We start from the raw sequence: 14,935 nt of genomic DNA on the forward strand, positions 1-14,935 counted from the left end.
ATGTAGCCTCCAACTCCCATCATCCTGGGCTGAGTAGTGGTCCCAGACCCATAGTTTTCAAGTCTATCTAGCCTGCCTGAGGAAATGCCAAGAGAAAGCCTTCCCATAGAGTCCCGAGTTCATGTGGCAGGATGCCAGAGGCATGTTCTAGAACAGTAGGTGCCGAAGCACAAGGCAACACTCACTCGTGGAATGTTCTCAAAACAAAGAAATGATAAATGTTTGAAGTGATAGATGTGCTAATTATCATGATTTGATTATTACGCAATGTATACATGTATCAGAACATCACATTGTACCCTGTAAACATGTATATCAGGTGTCAATAAAGAAACAAAAATTATGTTGTATAGAGAAAAATGCATAAGAAACAGCAAGAGTTGTAGATCAACAACATGAATGTAAATAAAAAACACCAGCATAAACAAAGCCATATGACATATATCACCCTCATACCACACACATGGAACTCTTTCAGACACATTGCCCAGTGCCTTCACGTAGAGAGGCCAGTGGGAATGAGGATGATGGATGAAAGGAAGAAAAAATTTTTAAAGAGGTCTAATGGGAATTGATGAAGAAAGTATGCCATAAACTTGGAGTGTGATTAAAGCCTTCCATCTTCCTCTTTTGCCTCCTCTAGGTTACCAGGTCTGCTTTTCCTGGACCTGTTCCAAGCTCTCACGTTCCACATCACACATGGGACATCTAGTGTCAGGCTCCCAGAGAGCAGGAACCAGGTGAAATACAAGAGCACAGTCCTCCCAGCTGGTGACATGGGGATAATTGGACAATACAACCCTCCACCCTTTTTTATGGTAAGATATGAATAAGGGGTCCACAGGAGCAACCTGAGGCCCTGCAACTACATTTCCCAGGGCCCCCTGGGGTAACCTAAATGTGACTCTGGGGGCGGGGCCACTTAGACATCCAATGAGAGCACTTCCCCTGCAGACTGTGGAAGTGAGAGCACTTCCTCATAGACCTCGGATGTGGGAGGATTGCATTCAGTCTAGTTCCTGGTTGCCGGCTGAAATAACCTGGTAAGTGGAACTCTGTAAGGGACTTGCAGCATACTTTGAAATTGGGGTTTAATCCTATCTCAAGTGTGAGTACAGGAAAGTAGATTCTACACGATGTCTACATTTCAAGTATAAGGTTGTTCAGAAAGTGTGGCTGGCACATACTTGGAAGCTAATGCTGTCACTACTCCATAGCTTAGTGGTGACAGTTACAGGTCCTTGATTCAAACTGTTGTGTTTAGAGTCACAGCCACTTTATACCTGTGAGAACTTGGCCTAGTCACTTAGTTTCCCTAAAACTCAGTTTCTTTTTCAGTAAAATGGAGCTATGAATACTACTTACTTAAAGGAGTTGTTGTGAGGATTAAATACGTGTATTAAAAGATAGCTAATGTGTTTAAGGCAACTTTCTCAACAGGATTTCCCTCTTGGTTACTTGTAACAGTGATGCTCACTGTCCTCTGTCCCCAGTGGCGTGTGTCCCAAAGGACCCAGTTAGTCCTACAGGCAGCAAGCTTGTAATAATTCCTGCTCCTCTTGCACTAGCTGGTAAAAAGCCCCTAATGATCCTGGATGTCCAGGAAGATTGAATTCTGTTGTTTGCAATGCCTATGGGAATTCCAGAGGGAAGTTTTTGTTTTTTTGAGACAGAGCCTCGCCCAGTAGCCCAGGCTGGAGTGCAGTGGCGTGATCTCGGCTCACTGCAACCTCCTCTTCCTGAGTTCAAGTGATTCTCCTGCCTCAGCCTCCTGAGTAGCCGGGATTACAGGCACCTGCCCCCGTGTCTGGCTAATTTTTCTATTTGTAGTAGAGATGGGATTAATTTTTGTATTTTTAGTAGAGATGGGGTTTCACCATCTTGGCTAGGCTCATCTCGAACTCCTGACCTCAAGTGATCCATCTGCCTCGGCCTTCCAAAGTGCTGGGATTACAGGCGTGAGCCACTACACCAGAGACGAAGTTTTATTATGGCCGAAGGACGCTTAGTGGAGAGGGTCTCCAGGAGGCATGAATGACAAAAAAATCAACTCCTTTACTGTCAGACTGAGAGCATCACCCCCTGAACATGGACTTGCAAAATTCCACAGAAGAGAGGAGATTGGCCTAGACAGACAGCCCCAGGAGCTGAGGGCCCAATGGGCTTTCTACTCTGGATGCTGCTCCCATGCTCTGACACGATGCCTACTACAATGGTATACTTGTTTGCTCTTTTCTAATTAGAAAACAAACAAACAAAAAATCAGACATACTGTTTGGTCTTGAATGATTGAAACACAAAACAGGTGACACCACCTTCCTCCTCAAAAGGAACTTTTTAACTGTCAACTTTCTACCTGCACGCTGCCCAGAGACTTATTTCGTCTGGCCTTTGCCATCTTCAGCAGTGGCAGCTGTTTTTCTTTAGATTTGCATTCTTGGCCTGCTGCAAGTACCCCCCACCACCTGCCTGGCCCCAGTCGGCATTAAATGGGAGCAGTGAGTGGCCTTCTGGACAGGAACAACTGTTGAATGATGGTCTTTGGGTGTGGCTAGTCCAGCAACCCCTTTTCATCCAGAGGCTCAATGAGCTGGCTTAGGAGGGGGCTAGGTTGTAGTGTCAATTTAGTGAGGATTCCATGCCCTTCTTTCATGCTGGCAGAGACAAAAGCAAAGAGAAGGAATAGGAAAAGAAAGGAAAAGAAAAAACACAGAAAGAAAAGCCACTCATTGGCTCTCCTTGTAATTCTTCTAATCATTAATGCCAGAAATCTATGCAGCAGGTGTAGATGATTTTATCTCAGTCCACAATTGTACTTGTGCTGATTGTAGCCTTAAGGCCTAACAGCCCTATCTCATAGGCAGACTACCTCTGGGTTAATCTGCTTTTAATTCTTCTATGTTGGGCTCTTGTTTATAACTTTTTTAAGAGAAAGAATAAAGGTTTCTTTAGCAATAAGGAAAAAGAAAACCACTGCTGTATATTTAACATATATAGATTCTAGAGACCTGGAATTGAACAATGAGTTCTGCTTATCAACCTGCTCTCCAGGGGTACCAATCCAAGAATGTGATTATTGAAGTGCCAAGTGACATAGTGATAAATCACAATAGTTGGTCAACTGTTGGATATTGATCCTTCAACTAAACAACATTCATGAACTCTGCAGAAAAACACCAGCATTTTGCTCAACATTCAGGACCCACTAGAAGTTGCCTCATTCTGTATATCTTACCTTTCTTTTACACAGTTCTCCAAAATGTCCACAAAGGTGACTTAAGTCAGGTTCTCCCAAACCAGATACCAAGACAAGAATCCATGTTCGTGTGACTGAAGGAAGTGCTGGGAGAGCCCCAGCTGCAGCCTGGATGTGAACTGCAACTCTAAGATGTGTCCAGACTCAAAGCAAGGGCACTAGGCTTTCCACACCTCCTCCAAGTCGTTGATCCAGCACTGCCCTGCCAGGACATAAATCCCTGGCACCTCTTACTCTCTGCAAAGGAAGGCAAAGCAGCTTCAGGAGCCCTTGGGAGTCCTCCAAAGAGAGTCTAGGGTACAGGTCCGAATGTAGAAGAACACAGAAGGCAGGCCAGGGGCACTGCCAGATGGTAAAAGAGATCTGAAGGGATCCAGGTAAGTTATTGAAAGTATTCTTTCTGCGCTAACACCAGTCCTGAATCCTTGCCAGCCAGCCCCGTCTTCCTTCTTAGGTACCCTGAGCAGGCTCTATTTTATGCCCTTCTGTACCTATGGTGGAAACGAATAGGTTTTTATTTTTTTTCAGACAGAGTCTCACTCTATTGCTCAGGCTGGAGTGCAGTGGCACAATCTCAGCTCACTGCAACCTCCACCTCCCGGGTTCAAGTGATTCTCCTGCCTCAGCCTCTCAAATAGCTGGGACTATAGGCATGTGCCACCATACCTGGCTTTTTTTTTTTTTAATTTTTTATTAGAGATGGGGTTTCACCGTGTTGGCCAGGCTGGTCTCGAACTCCTGACCTCAAGTGATCCACTCGCCTCGGCTTCCCAAAGTGTTGGGATTATAGGCGTGAGCCATTGCGCCAAGACCCAATAGGTCTAAGGGGTCTCATCTGAGTCACTGTATATAAATATTTTTTTCAATGTTTTTTGTCTAAAAAACTTTAGACAGGGAATGCACTCTCCAATTACCTTCAAGCGCTACCCCTCCTTATTTTATTATACCTAGATACATCTTGCCTTTACATTTCAATAATTTAACCAGAATATGTTCTGTTAAAAATCTTTTCATTGGTGGGCCTTCAGACTGGGTGACTCCTGTGGTTTCATTTTCATTCATTTTACTGTTTACCAGTAAACTGTAGAAAACTAGACACTTCACTAATTAGAAACTGTCAACTAACTAGGGACTTTTCACTCTAACCAACCAAATAGCTTTTCTTTGTCTCACTCCTGTGAACATTTCATAAAAGTTTCTCTCCTGCCCTCCCCTTTCCTCAGCAGAGCATTGAGCCACCTGTGCTCTGGTGCTGCCTGGCTCATGAATTGCTGTCTGTTCTAATAAACTTTAAAAAATGTCATGCCTAAAAAATTATCTTTTAACAATTCCAGTGTTGACAGTACTGGACTGGACTCTCCTAGACTCTGAAGATCTTTCTTGATCTTCAGATCAAATTTTTAATGTCGTTTTTTTTTTTTTTTTTTTTTTTTTTTGAGACGGAGTCTCACTCTGTCGCCCAGGCTGGAGTGCAGTGGCGCTATCTCGGCTCACTGCAAGCTCCGCCTCCCGGGTTCACGCCATTCTCCTGCCTCAGCCTCCCGAGTAGCTGGGACTACAAGCGCCCGCCACCGCGCCCGGCTAATTTTTTGTATTTTTAGTAGAGACGGGGTTTCACCATGTTAGCCAGGATGGTCTCTATCTCCTGACCTCATGATCCGCCAGCCTCGGCCTCCCAAAGTGCTGGGATTACAGGCGTGAGCCACCGCGCCTGGCCATAACGTCGTATTTCTATCTCCATATAAACCAAAATGGCTCGTTCAAAAGCCATAACTCTTACAACTTTTCTACTCTTTGTTCTGCATTGAAAGGAGTCAGTGTTCACCAACACTCCTTTAGTGTGACCTCTCTACTTTTTGGTTTTCATATTCATCTACTTGTTCACCAGCCATGAAACCGAAACTATCAGGATAGCTCAGTTATTGCATTTCTCAAGCTCTTTTATGTTTGATATTACCTTTATATTCATGTTGCCTTTATGATCAAGTGAAATACTAGCCAGAATATTTGGAGCAAACCCTTTCCCTTCAATACTTTGAAGATATGCTTCTGTTACTTCACCAGTGGATATTTTTGTGTAACATTCTCTTGCTGCCCTGATGTTTTCTCTTTCATGAAATATTTTCTTTCTCTGCCAGATGCTTGAGTAGTTGTCTTTAATTTTGACTTTTAATAATTTAACAAAAATATATTCCAGTGGCAAACATGTTGTATCGAACTTTCCCAGAATTTTCTCTTTTGTATTTAGCTTCAATTTTTTCACCATTTCAGGAAAATAGTTATCTTTACATACATTTTTCTTAACTTTTAAATCCAGGGGTACATGTACAGGTTTGTTATATAGGTAAACTTGTGTCATGGGGGCTGTACAGATTTTATCACCCAGGTATTAAGCCTAGTACCCATTAGGAATTTTTCGTGATCCTCTCCCTCCTCCCACCCTCCAACCTGTGAAAGGCCCCAGTGTGTGCTGTTTGCTTCTTTGTATGAATTAATTCTCATCATTTAGCTCCCACTTATAAGTAGGAACATGCATTATTTCATTTCCCGCTCCTATGTTAGTTTGCTAAGGATAATAGCTTCCAGCTCTGTCCATGTTTCCATGAAAGACATGATCTTGTTCTTTTTAGTGGCTGCATAGTATTCCATAGCGTATAAGTACCACATTTTCTTTATCCAATCTGTCATTGATGGGCATTTAGGTTGATTCTGTGTCTTTGCTATTGTGAAGACATGATCTTGTTCTTTTTATGGCTGCATAGTATTCCATGGTGTATAAGTGCCACATTTTCTTTATCCAATCTGTCATTGATGGGCATTTAGGTTGATTCTGTCTTTGCTATTGTGAATAGTGCCATACATTTTTTTATTGCACTTTTTGCGTTCTCCACTTCAGAAGCACCAGTTGTCTTTGCATTGGCTTGTCCTTGACTGCTTTCTATTTTATTCTATCTTAATTGCTTTATCATTTCATTAGCCTTTAGTAGGAATATCAAGCTTTTCTGCACATAAGCAATGTGATATGATATTGTATCTATATAGTTCCTTTCTGTTCGTCATTATGCATTCTGTTGATTAATTAGTCCCATTTCTGTCCTTAATTAGTATTCTAAGGTATGAAATCTTTCTTTTCATAAAACTATTATTTTATCACTTTATTTTTAGCTGTTTTTTATTGAGTTTATTTTACATGGTCCATAGCCCCAGATACCTGTACAATTTTTTTTTTCAGTTTATTTTTCTTCTTGAATTGGTTGTGGTTTTTTTGTATGTAACTTTTGCATGTTATGTCTTTTCTTCTAATCCCAATCTCATAATATTTTGGTTTTGTTTGTTCTCATCATTTTCATGTATGTATAGCTTTGTTTCCACCTTTTATTTGTTGCTTGAATCTGGTGTGGCTGGTGAGATGTCCAGCTGCGGTTGGTGTAGATTTCTCAAATGAGGAAAGTGATGAGATGAGTCTCAATCATTTTAGGAGATTTATTTGCCAAAGTTAAGGATGTGGGCCTGGGAGACAGGTCTATGCCTTTCTCCGAAGATGATTTTGAGGACTGCAAATTTAAAGGGGAAAGGATGGGATATCGAGAAGCACAGTTTTCATGTAAGAGCTGGGTAGGGAAAACAGTCATTCACGGCCTTTGGCTCAGTGAATGTGCATTTTTTGCATAAGATGACATAAACAAAAGGGGCAGAGGAAAAATGCAAGGACTCTGCATTTTACATAACATACCTGGTGGCTCAGATGCTACTCTTTTAGCTGTGGTTTCAGCCAGTTGGTTACCCTGACTTTCTGTGGTGTCTAATTTTGAGTGACCTGGGATTTTTATAATTGCCAAACGTTTTGGTTTTAGAGTAGCTTCTAACAGCTCTGATACTTGCTGCCCATTTTCTATGGGTTCCCCTGAGGAGGTTAAATATCCTCTCTCTTTCCATAGCATCCCAAAGTTATGAGCAACCCCAAAAGTATAGGCTGTCAATGTAAATGTTTGCAGCCTTGTCTTTTGCCACTTGACAAGCTGGAGTCAGGGCAATGAAATTGGCTACTTGAGCCGATCTGGCATGGGGAAGAGGACCGGCTTCAGTTACCTCTAGTAAGGAAACCACAGCATATCCTGCTCTAAAATTTCCATTTTCTCATCTTAAATAAGACCCATCTGTATACCATTTTATCTCAGCATTATCCAGTGGCATCTCTTATAGGTCTGTCCTGGGGATAATTGGTCAGTCATCAGAACACAGTCATGAGGGGTCTTGTCGGAAGGGCCTGGCAAGAGAGTGGCTGGATTAAGATGATAGAGCAGGAAATAGTAATATTTGGAGACGATAAAAGCAAAATTTCATAAGAGGCTAACCAGTTGACAGACAGATAGTGGGTATGATGAGAATTTAGAAGGGTCTCAGTAGAATGTGGCACAAAAATGGTAAGGGGGAACCCATAATTATTTCTTCAACAGACTTGTACAGAAGGGCCATGGCTGTTATTACTCTTACACAAGGAGGCAGCCCTCGAGCCACAGGGTCCAGCTGTTGGCTATAATAGCCTACAGGTCTCTGATGATAACCATGTTTCTGGGTCAGTACCCTGGATGCAGTACCTCCAGTTTCACATATAAAAAGGGAGAAAGGCAACTTGTAGATTTGGTGCTGTGAGGCTGGGGAATTAGTGAGAATTTCCTTTATTTGTTATATAGCTGGTTTTCCCTCTGGAGTCCCCATGATGAGATCAGGTTGTTCATTTTTTAGGTATGCATATGGAGGGTGAGCCATAAAGGAGAAATTTGGTATCCAGTTTCTACAACAGCCTGCCAGTCCCCAAAATCTTCTAAGTTGTTTCTTGGTGATGGGCATTGGGAAAGCTAAAATTTCTCTCACTTTATCAGGGTTAACACTCAGTCCTTTGACCAAGATAATATGCCCCAAATACTTAACTTCGGTAAGCACAGCTGAAGTTTGTCTTCAGACACTTTGCATCCCTTGCTGGCTGAGTAAATGTAGACTATCTTCCTGGGAGGAAGATGCTGTGCCTGGATAAAGGAGAAGGTCATCCACATACTGAATGAGTGTTGAGCCCTGGGGAAAAATTAAATCTTCGAAATCACCTTTTAGTATTTGGGAAAAGTAAGTGGGACTTTCTGTATACGCTTGGGGCATGACAGCCTACATATATTGCCATTCTTTCCAAGTAAAAGCAAACAAATATGGCTGTCTGGATCTACAGGAATACTGAAAAAGGCACTGCAGAGATTCACAACTGAGAAATACTGGCTGGTAGTGAGTATAGCTGATAGAACGGTATGTGGGTTGGGGACTACTGGGTGCCTGGATGTTACAATACTGTTTATTGCCCTCAAGTCCTGCACAAATCTCCATTTTCTCCTCCTTTGTTTCTTTACAGGGAATATGGGGCTGTTGCAGGGGCTGTTGCAGGGGCTTTTGCAGGGAATAATGAGCCCCTTTTCAGACAGTCTTTTATAATAGGGGCAATTCCATTTGTGGCTTCCTGTCATAGAGTGTATTGTTTAAGGCTAGGCAGGGGTTTCTTTGGATTTATCTATACCTCTATTGGAGTGGCTGAGAATATTTTCCCTATATCTGTATTGACTGAGACCATAAGTGGGAGGGGACATCCTTGAGCAAGCGTTCCTCTTCTCCTGTTAACAGGAAGATTGGGGAAGCTAAAAGGAGTTTTACTGTTTCCTGCTCTTTATTCAGGTGTTTTCTCTTCTCCTCTATTATTTCCTTCTGTGTCTGCATTTCATTTTCCCAGCCACAAGATGATGTTTCAACATCACTAGCACTAAATTGTGGTACGTTATCAGGACATTTTGTAATTCGGTATTTTTGGTCTCCTGGCCCCAATTCTAAAAAAGGCTCACGTTTTGATGAAAAAAAGATATGGGCATTATGGATGTTGAGGAGATCACAGTTCAAAAGATTGACAGGGGCCCCAGGGCATATAAGAAACATATGGTACCTACGGAGCATGTCACACACAATTAGAGCCTGCGGCCGGGGAGATGAACCCGATGGAACGGTAAGGTATAGGTTTGCACTTAAAACATGGGATCATTTTATTAGACACAGCCACCATGTTAATTCTTTCATTACTCTGAGGAATGGGCTTTCTAAATCAGGTGGGATTTATCAGAGATGTAGTTGTGTCTGTGACGATTAAGGCAGTTGTAAGCTCATGATTTATTATTATATTGATGTCTCCCAATTTGTTTGTCATGGTGAAGTTTTAACAGCTCACTAGGAGTTTCCTTGTGGGCAAAATATGGGAGAGGCGTGTGGCTTTTCATCTTGTAGCCATCTTATGTAGGAGCCAAAAGGGGGAGACAGGTTTGCATGACCCACTTACCAGCTTGACTTTTCCTTTTGGCTGAAATGAGTTTGGGGGTCCCACAGTTTAATTTTCTTTCACAGACTCCTCAGTTTTCTTTAGTGGAGGTGAGGGGAGGTGACTACGACAAGAGATCCTCTGACGGCGGATCTTCTGTATATAGATGGTCCTTCTTTCTTTTGAGTAGCATCATACATTAAGGGCCTTACCTTGTTTATCTGCCTCAACATGCCCAATTATAGTTGTACCTAGAGGAAGACCAGGTGCTAGCACTACATCCTGGTCTTTGATGTGTTTGGTATATGTCATGGTAGTGATTGGGGGCATGGAACTTGGTTCACCCTTCCTTGCTGATCTCATGACAGTTCATCAGCTGCTGGGTTGCCTCTGGAGGCTGTGGAAGCCCCGCTCCTGGTGGCTTCCACAGCTTCCAGGTTTTTAAGCCAGAAGGCTCTACACCATCAGCGTTGCTCCCATCTCCATAGTTATAGTTTCCACACACTTTCTTATACAACTCAAATGTTCACTTTACTGTGCAGTCCATTCCCTGTTTTGTGATTTTTAGGAAATCTTCATAATTTACGGTCTACAAAACTATTATTTTGTTTTCAAGGAAGTCATGTTATATATTTCTAACGGTCTTTTCTCTTATTTCTAGAATTCAAGCCAGGAAGAAGCAGCATTCTGTCTTCTGGATTAAAACTGAAGATCAACCTACTTTCAACTTACTAAGAAAGGTATTAAGTGCCTTTCTGAGAGCTCTCAGTGTGCTTCCTAAACACGTTCAGTCTGCCTCCTTTAAGTCTTATATTTATGATCAAGATGAAAGGGAGGGATGTGTCACTGCACAGAGATTCTACAAGTGGATATATAAAGCTAATAATGTTTTCAGTGAGCTCTTCTCCTGGCAACTACTTTCCAAGTGCTTTCAGCATTCCACCTTGAAGCACAACGTTAATAATGCACAATTTCTTATGTTCAGCCACAGAATGTTCAAGTGTGATTTGGTTACAACATATTGCTCTATCCAGGCCTCTAACAAAACTGACTTCTTTCAAATGGACTTGCAGTTGCTAAATTCCAAATCAACACTTTATCTTAAAAAAAGAAAAGGTGGGGAAGGATGGAGGGAGGCGAACAGAGAGGGTATAAGAGACAAAAAAGAAAAAGAGGAAAACAAATGCTTGTAAACAAGTTATACCAAATAAAAGAGATATAAAGTAATTTCTTAAAAGAAGAAATGATATTCTAAGCAAGAATCAAATGTCTAGGTATGTATAAACTGCCTTCTTCCTTTTAGATCAGCTTCTCTCTCTTCTTTACATACTCAGTACAAATTCTAGGTTAGGGGGCAGAGAGGGTTTGGCATTGTCTGACTAAATACAACTTGTTCTCTCTCTGAGTGGTAGAACTTTAGAGGTTGACCAAATGTTACGAAAGGGTGCTGGTGGAAGTTAGGATGAGAAGAAATGCAATCTAATAGATTTAGGAGAAATGATGTTGTAGACATCAAGAACAGAGAAAGTTGGAAACTGGCAATATGGGGAGGATAGCTGGGTCAGAAAGGAAAAGTAGGAGAATATAGAAGAAATGTTATGAGAAAGGAAAATAAGAGATGCTCCACTTATCACCATTCATCTCGGGGCAGGTCCCTTTGTACAAGGTCATCCTCAGGCCATGCCACATTACAAAAGAGTTATACCTGAGGTCTGTACAGCACTGTTACAATCAAAGTCTCAAAAGGTTAAGACTCTATGATGGCAGCTTTAAAAAACCTTTTCTAAAATATTTAACAAAATAAGGGGCATTTATTTTTTTTTGGTTCACATTACCTGAAAGTTAAAAGATAGCTTTCGGCTTCATTGAGGTCTTTCCTCATTCTACGTTCTCTTGTTTTTCATTTCTTGGTAAACTTGGTGAACTCTTTGTTAGTGTTGTTCTTCAGTAGGTTCTCACCGATAGCTTTGAATGAATACCCCACCAGCTTCTACTCACCAATAGCTTTGAATGAATACTCCACCAGCTTCTACCTTGTAGCAGAATGTACACGCTTAGGTTTCAGCAAAAGTTCCTCAATAAAGTCTCAGATCTACTTAGGTCATATGTTATCCATGAGCCAAGCACTGGTCCTAGAGCATATGTGTTCAAATTGGTCCCACCTAGTTCATGTGACTGTCCATAAGGGGCAATATGGGCAGCCTATTCTCTATACAGTATCCAGAAACATCACTTTGATTGTGGCAAACATTGCTCAATTACAACCCTTCTCTCAGGCCTCTCTCATTTACATTTCTCATTTCACTTACAGTAAAAGCCAAAATGTCAGTCTTAGCTCCAAGGCTGCAGTTGCCTGTCAGATCTCATCTCAATCCACTCTCTTTCTCACTCATGTGCTCCAATTACCCTGGCTTCCTGAATGTTTTTTGAACGCTCAAGGCAGTTTCCAGCTTAAGGCCTTGTTATTTTCTATTCTCCTATTTGGAACAATCCTCCTCACGCATATCCTTAGGCCTTATTCTCTGGCATCCTTCAAATCTTAGTGAGTGTTTTTTTTTGTTGTTTTTTGGGTTTTTTTTTTTTTTTTTAACCAACTAATTTGAAATTGGAGCTCTCCCTGTGCACTTACTGAGTCGTTTCTTTAGTTTTCCCAGGGCACTTACTACAATCTAACAGATTGCATGTTTTATCCATGTATTCAGTTTCCTATATATGTCACTCCAACTCCCACTAAAATATAAGATTTTTGAGAGTAAGCAAGCACTAGATCAGTAGGAAACACATTATAGCTATTCAGTGAACTGTTTCTTGAGTTAATCAATCAATGGATGAGTGAATCAATACAGTTCTTTGAGCGGGAAACTTTGTATAAGGCTCAGCTAAAAGGGAAATTGAGTGGGTCAGGTACCACGGATACTATACACTTTATTGCATGATTCTCCTGCCTACATCAGAAGATGTTTATAAGCCTATTTTAAAGGATACCAATTGGAATCTCTCTTTCATTAATCACCAAGAGAACCATGAACAAGCTGTTTATCATGACTCATCATTTAATCTTGATTTCCAGCTTCTCACACTTGAAAGAAGACATAATACATTTCTCACAGGATTCTTGGACTATTAACTGAACTTATCTGTGTAAAAGGAATTCATACAATGAAAGCACTAGAAATAATTATTATACTTATAACCATTGTATTTTTACATGTTTAAAATATAGCCATAATTAGCCTACTCAAATCCAAGTGTAAAAGTAATATGATTTGCTTTCGTTTTGTTTTCCTTGCTTAGGGGATCATGGACATTGAAGCATATCTTGAAAGAATTGGCTATAAGAAGTCTAGGAACAAATTGGACTTGGAAACATTAACTGACATTCTTCAGCACCAGATCCGAGCTGTTCCATTTGAGAACCTTAACATCCATTGTGGGGAAGCCATGGACTTAGGCTTAGAGGCCATTTTTGATCAAGTTGTGAGAAGAAATCGGGGTGGATGGTGTCTCCAGGTCAATCATCTTCTGTACTGGGCTCTGACCTCTATTGGTTTTGAGACCACGATGTTGGGAGGGTATGTTTACAGCACTCCAGCCAAAAAATACAGCACTGGCATGATTCACCTTCTTCTGCAGGTCACCATTGACGGCAGGAACTACATTGTCGATGCTGGGTTTGGACGCTCATACCAAATGTGGCAGCCTCTGGAGTTAATTTCTGGGAAGGATCAGCCTCAGGTGCCTTGCGTCTTCCGCTTGACGGAAGAGAATGGATTCTGGTATCTAGACCAAATCAGAAGGGAACAGTACATTCCAAATGAAGAATTTCTTAATTGTGATCTCCTAGAAGACAGCAAATACCGAAAAATCTACTCCTTTACTCTTGAGCCTCGAACAATTGAAGATTTTGAGTCTATGAATACATACCTGCAGACATCTCCAGCATCTGTGTTTACCAGTAAATCATTTTGTTCCTTGCAGACCCCAGATGGGGTTCACTGTTTGGTGGGCTTCACCCTCACCTATAGGAGATTCAATTATAAGGACAATACAGATCTGATAGAGTTCAAGACTCTGAATGAGGAAGAAATAGAAAAAGTGCTGAAAAATATATTTAATATTTCCTTGGAGAGAAAGCTTGTGCCCAAACATGGTGATAGATTTTTTACTATTTAGAACAAGGAGTAAAACAATCTTGTCTATTTGTCACCCAGCTCACCAGTTATCAGCTAATGACCTATCATGTATCTTCTGTACCCTTACCTTATTTTGAAGAAAATCTTTGACATCAAATCATTTCACCTATAAAAATGTCAGCATATATAATTAAACAGCTTTTTAAAGAAACATAACCACAAACCTTTTCAAATAATAAATGTATTTTAAAGATGGCCTGTGGTTACCTTGGAAATTGGTGATTTATGCTAGAAAGCTTTTAATGTTGGTTTATTGTTGAGTTCCTAGAAAAGTTTTATTGGTAGATGAGTAAATAAAATCTTGTAAAAAAACTTATTGTCTATAAAGTATATTAAAACATTGTTGGCTAATATAATTTGAAAAAAAGTGGTTTTTTGGAAGACTTAGGGTATTATGGGGCTACATAATTTTTCCTCAATGCTCTCTTCCTCTGATCTTTCTTGTCTCTTAAATTACTTTACTTCCTTGCGCACTTTGTCATAGGAGAACGAACATGAGCTTTTCTTGTGTGGATCTGAGTTGAAATCCTGTGGACACTGAGTGAATTACTTTTTAGATCTGTAGCTCTGACTCCTCAGGCATAAAATGGGAATAATGCTTTCACAGTTCAGTGGCAGAACTAAACTCCCAACAAATATTTGTTATATGGATCAATTAATAATGTCAGTAATGTTTCTGGTACAAAGTCATTATTTAATAAAAGTTATTGTTCTATCTTGCTTGCCCCCCCACCCCTGTCATCTGCCTGCTTCTTTCTTGATTAAATATTGATAGGATATTAGACGCCCAAGATCTAAGAGTGTGTTCTGGGCTTCAGAATCTGAATCTTTGCTTATCTATAATTCAGATTTTCTGTTTGTGGATTCCAGTATCAGGACTATAGTTTAACTTGCAGACTTGATCTTACACTATTCTCTCTCTTCAATGTGTGATCATTGTAATAAGGTTAAGAGAAAGGCAGGGACTAGAATGAAGAAATTTTAGTTGAGACAAGATACATTGTAACATGGGTATTTTATGCAGCAATTTAAAAGTTGGGAGATGCTGGTGGGGGTGGATATCTTAGGAAGAGGTAGAAATGAGACATGGCCTCAGTGGGAAGGAAGAATGAAAGATATATTTTAGTATTTGATGGCTTGCCA

General features: G+C 40.7%; 1 protein-coding gene across 5 annotated transcripts; it reads left to right on the plus strand.

Moving 5' to 3' along the window:
* The first annotated feature begins 949 nt into the window (after positions 1–949).
* On the plus strand, positions 950–14,159 carry NAT1 (N-acetyltransferase 1). 5 transcript variants are annotated; one of them, XM_054499651.2, is made up of 4 exons: positions 950–1,043; positions 3,251–3,633; positions 10,261–10,339; positions 12,894–14,159. In XM_054499651.2, exon 4 carries the CDS (start codon positions 12,900–12,902, stop codon positions 13,770–13,772), a length of 873 nt encoding a protein of 290 aa, XP_054355626.2. In that variant the 5' UTR covers positions 950–1,043; positions 3,251–3,633; positions 10,261–10,339; positions 12,894–12,899; the 3' UTR covers positions 13,773–14,159. The 5 variants fall into 5 exon arrangements, with proteins under 5 accessions (XP_054355626.2, XP_054355624.2, XP_063524600.1 ...); XM_063668530.1 differs by having other exon boundaries at positions 956–1,043; positions 3,251–3,386; positions 10,259–10,339; XM_054499648.2 differs by having other exon boundaries at positions 972–1,043; positions 3,301–3,633.
* Positions 14,160–14,935: the final 776 nt, after the last annotated feature.

This window comes from Pongo pygmaeus, chromosome 7 (assembly GCF_028885625.2).
Source record: "Pongo pygmaeus isolate AG05252 chromosome 7, NHGRI_mPonPyg2-v2.0_pri, whole genome shotgun sequence".
Taxonomy (NCBI): Eukaryota; Metazoa; Chordata; class Mammalia; order Primates; family Hominidae; genus Pongo; species Pongo pygmaeus.

Coding starts and splice junctions, on each gene's coding strand:
- NAT1 (XM_054499651.2), top strand. CDS start 12,900: ATGGACATTGAAGCATATCTTGAAAGAATTGGCTATAAGAAGTCTAGG.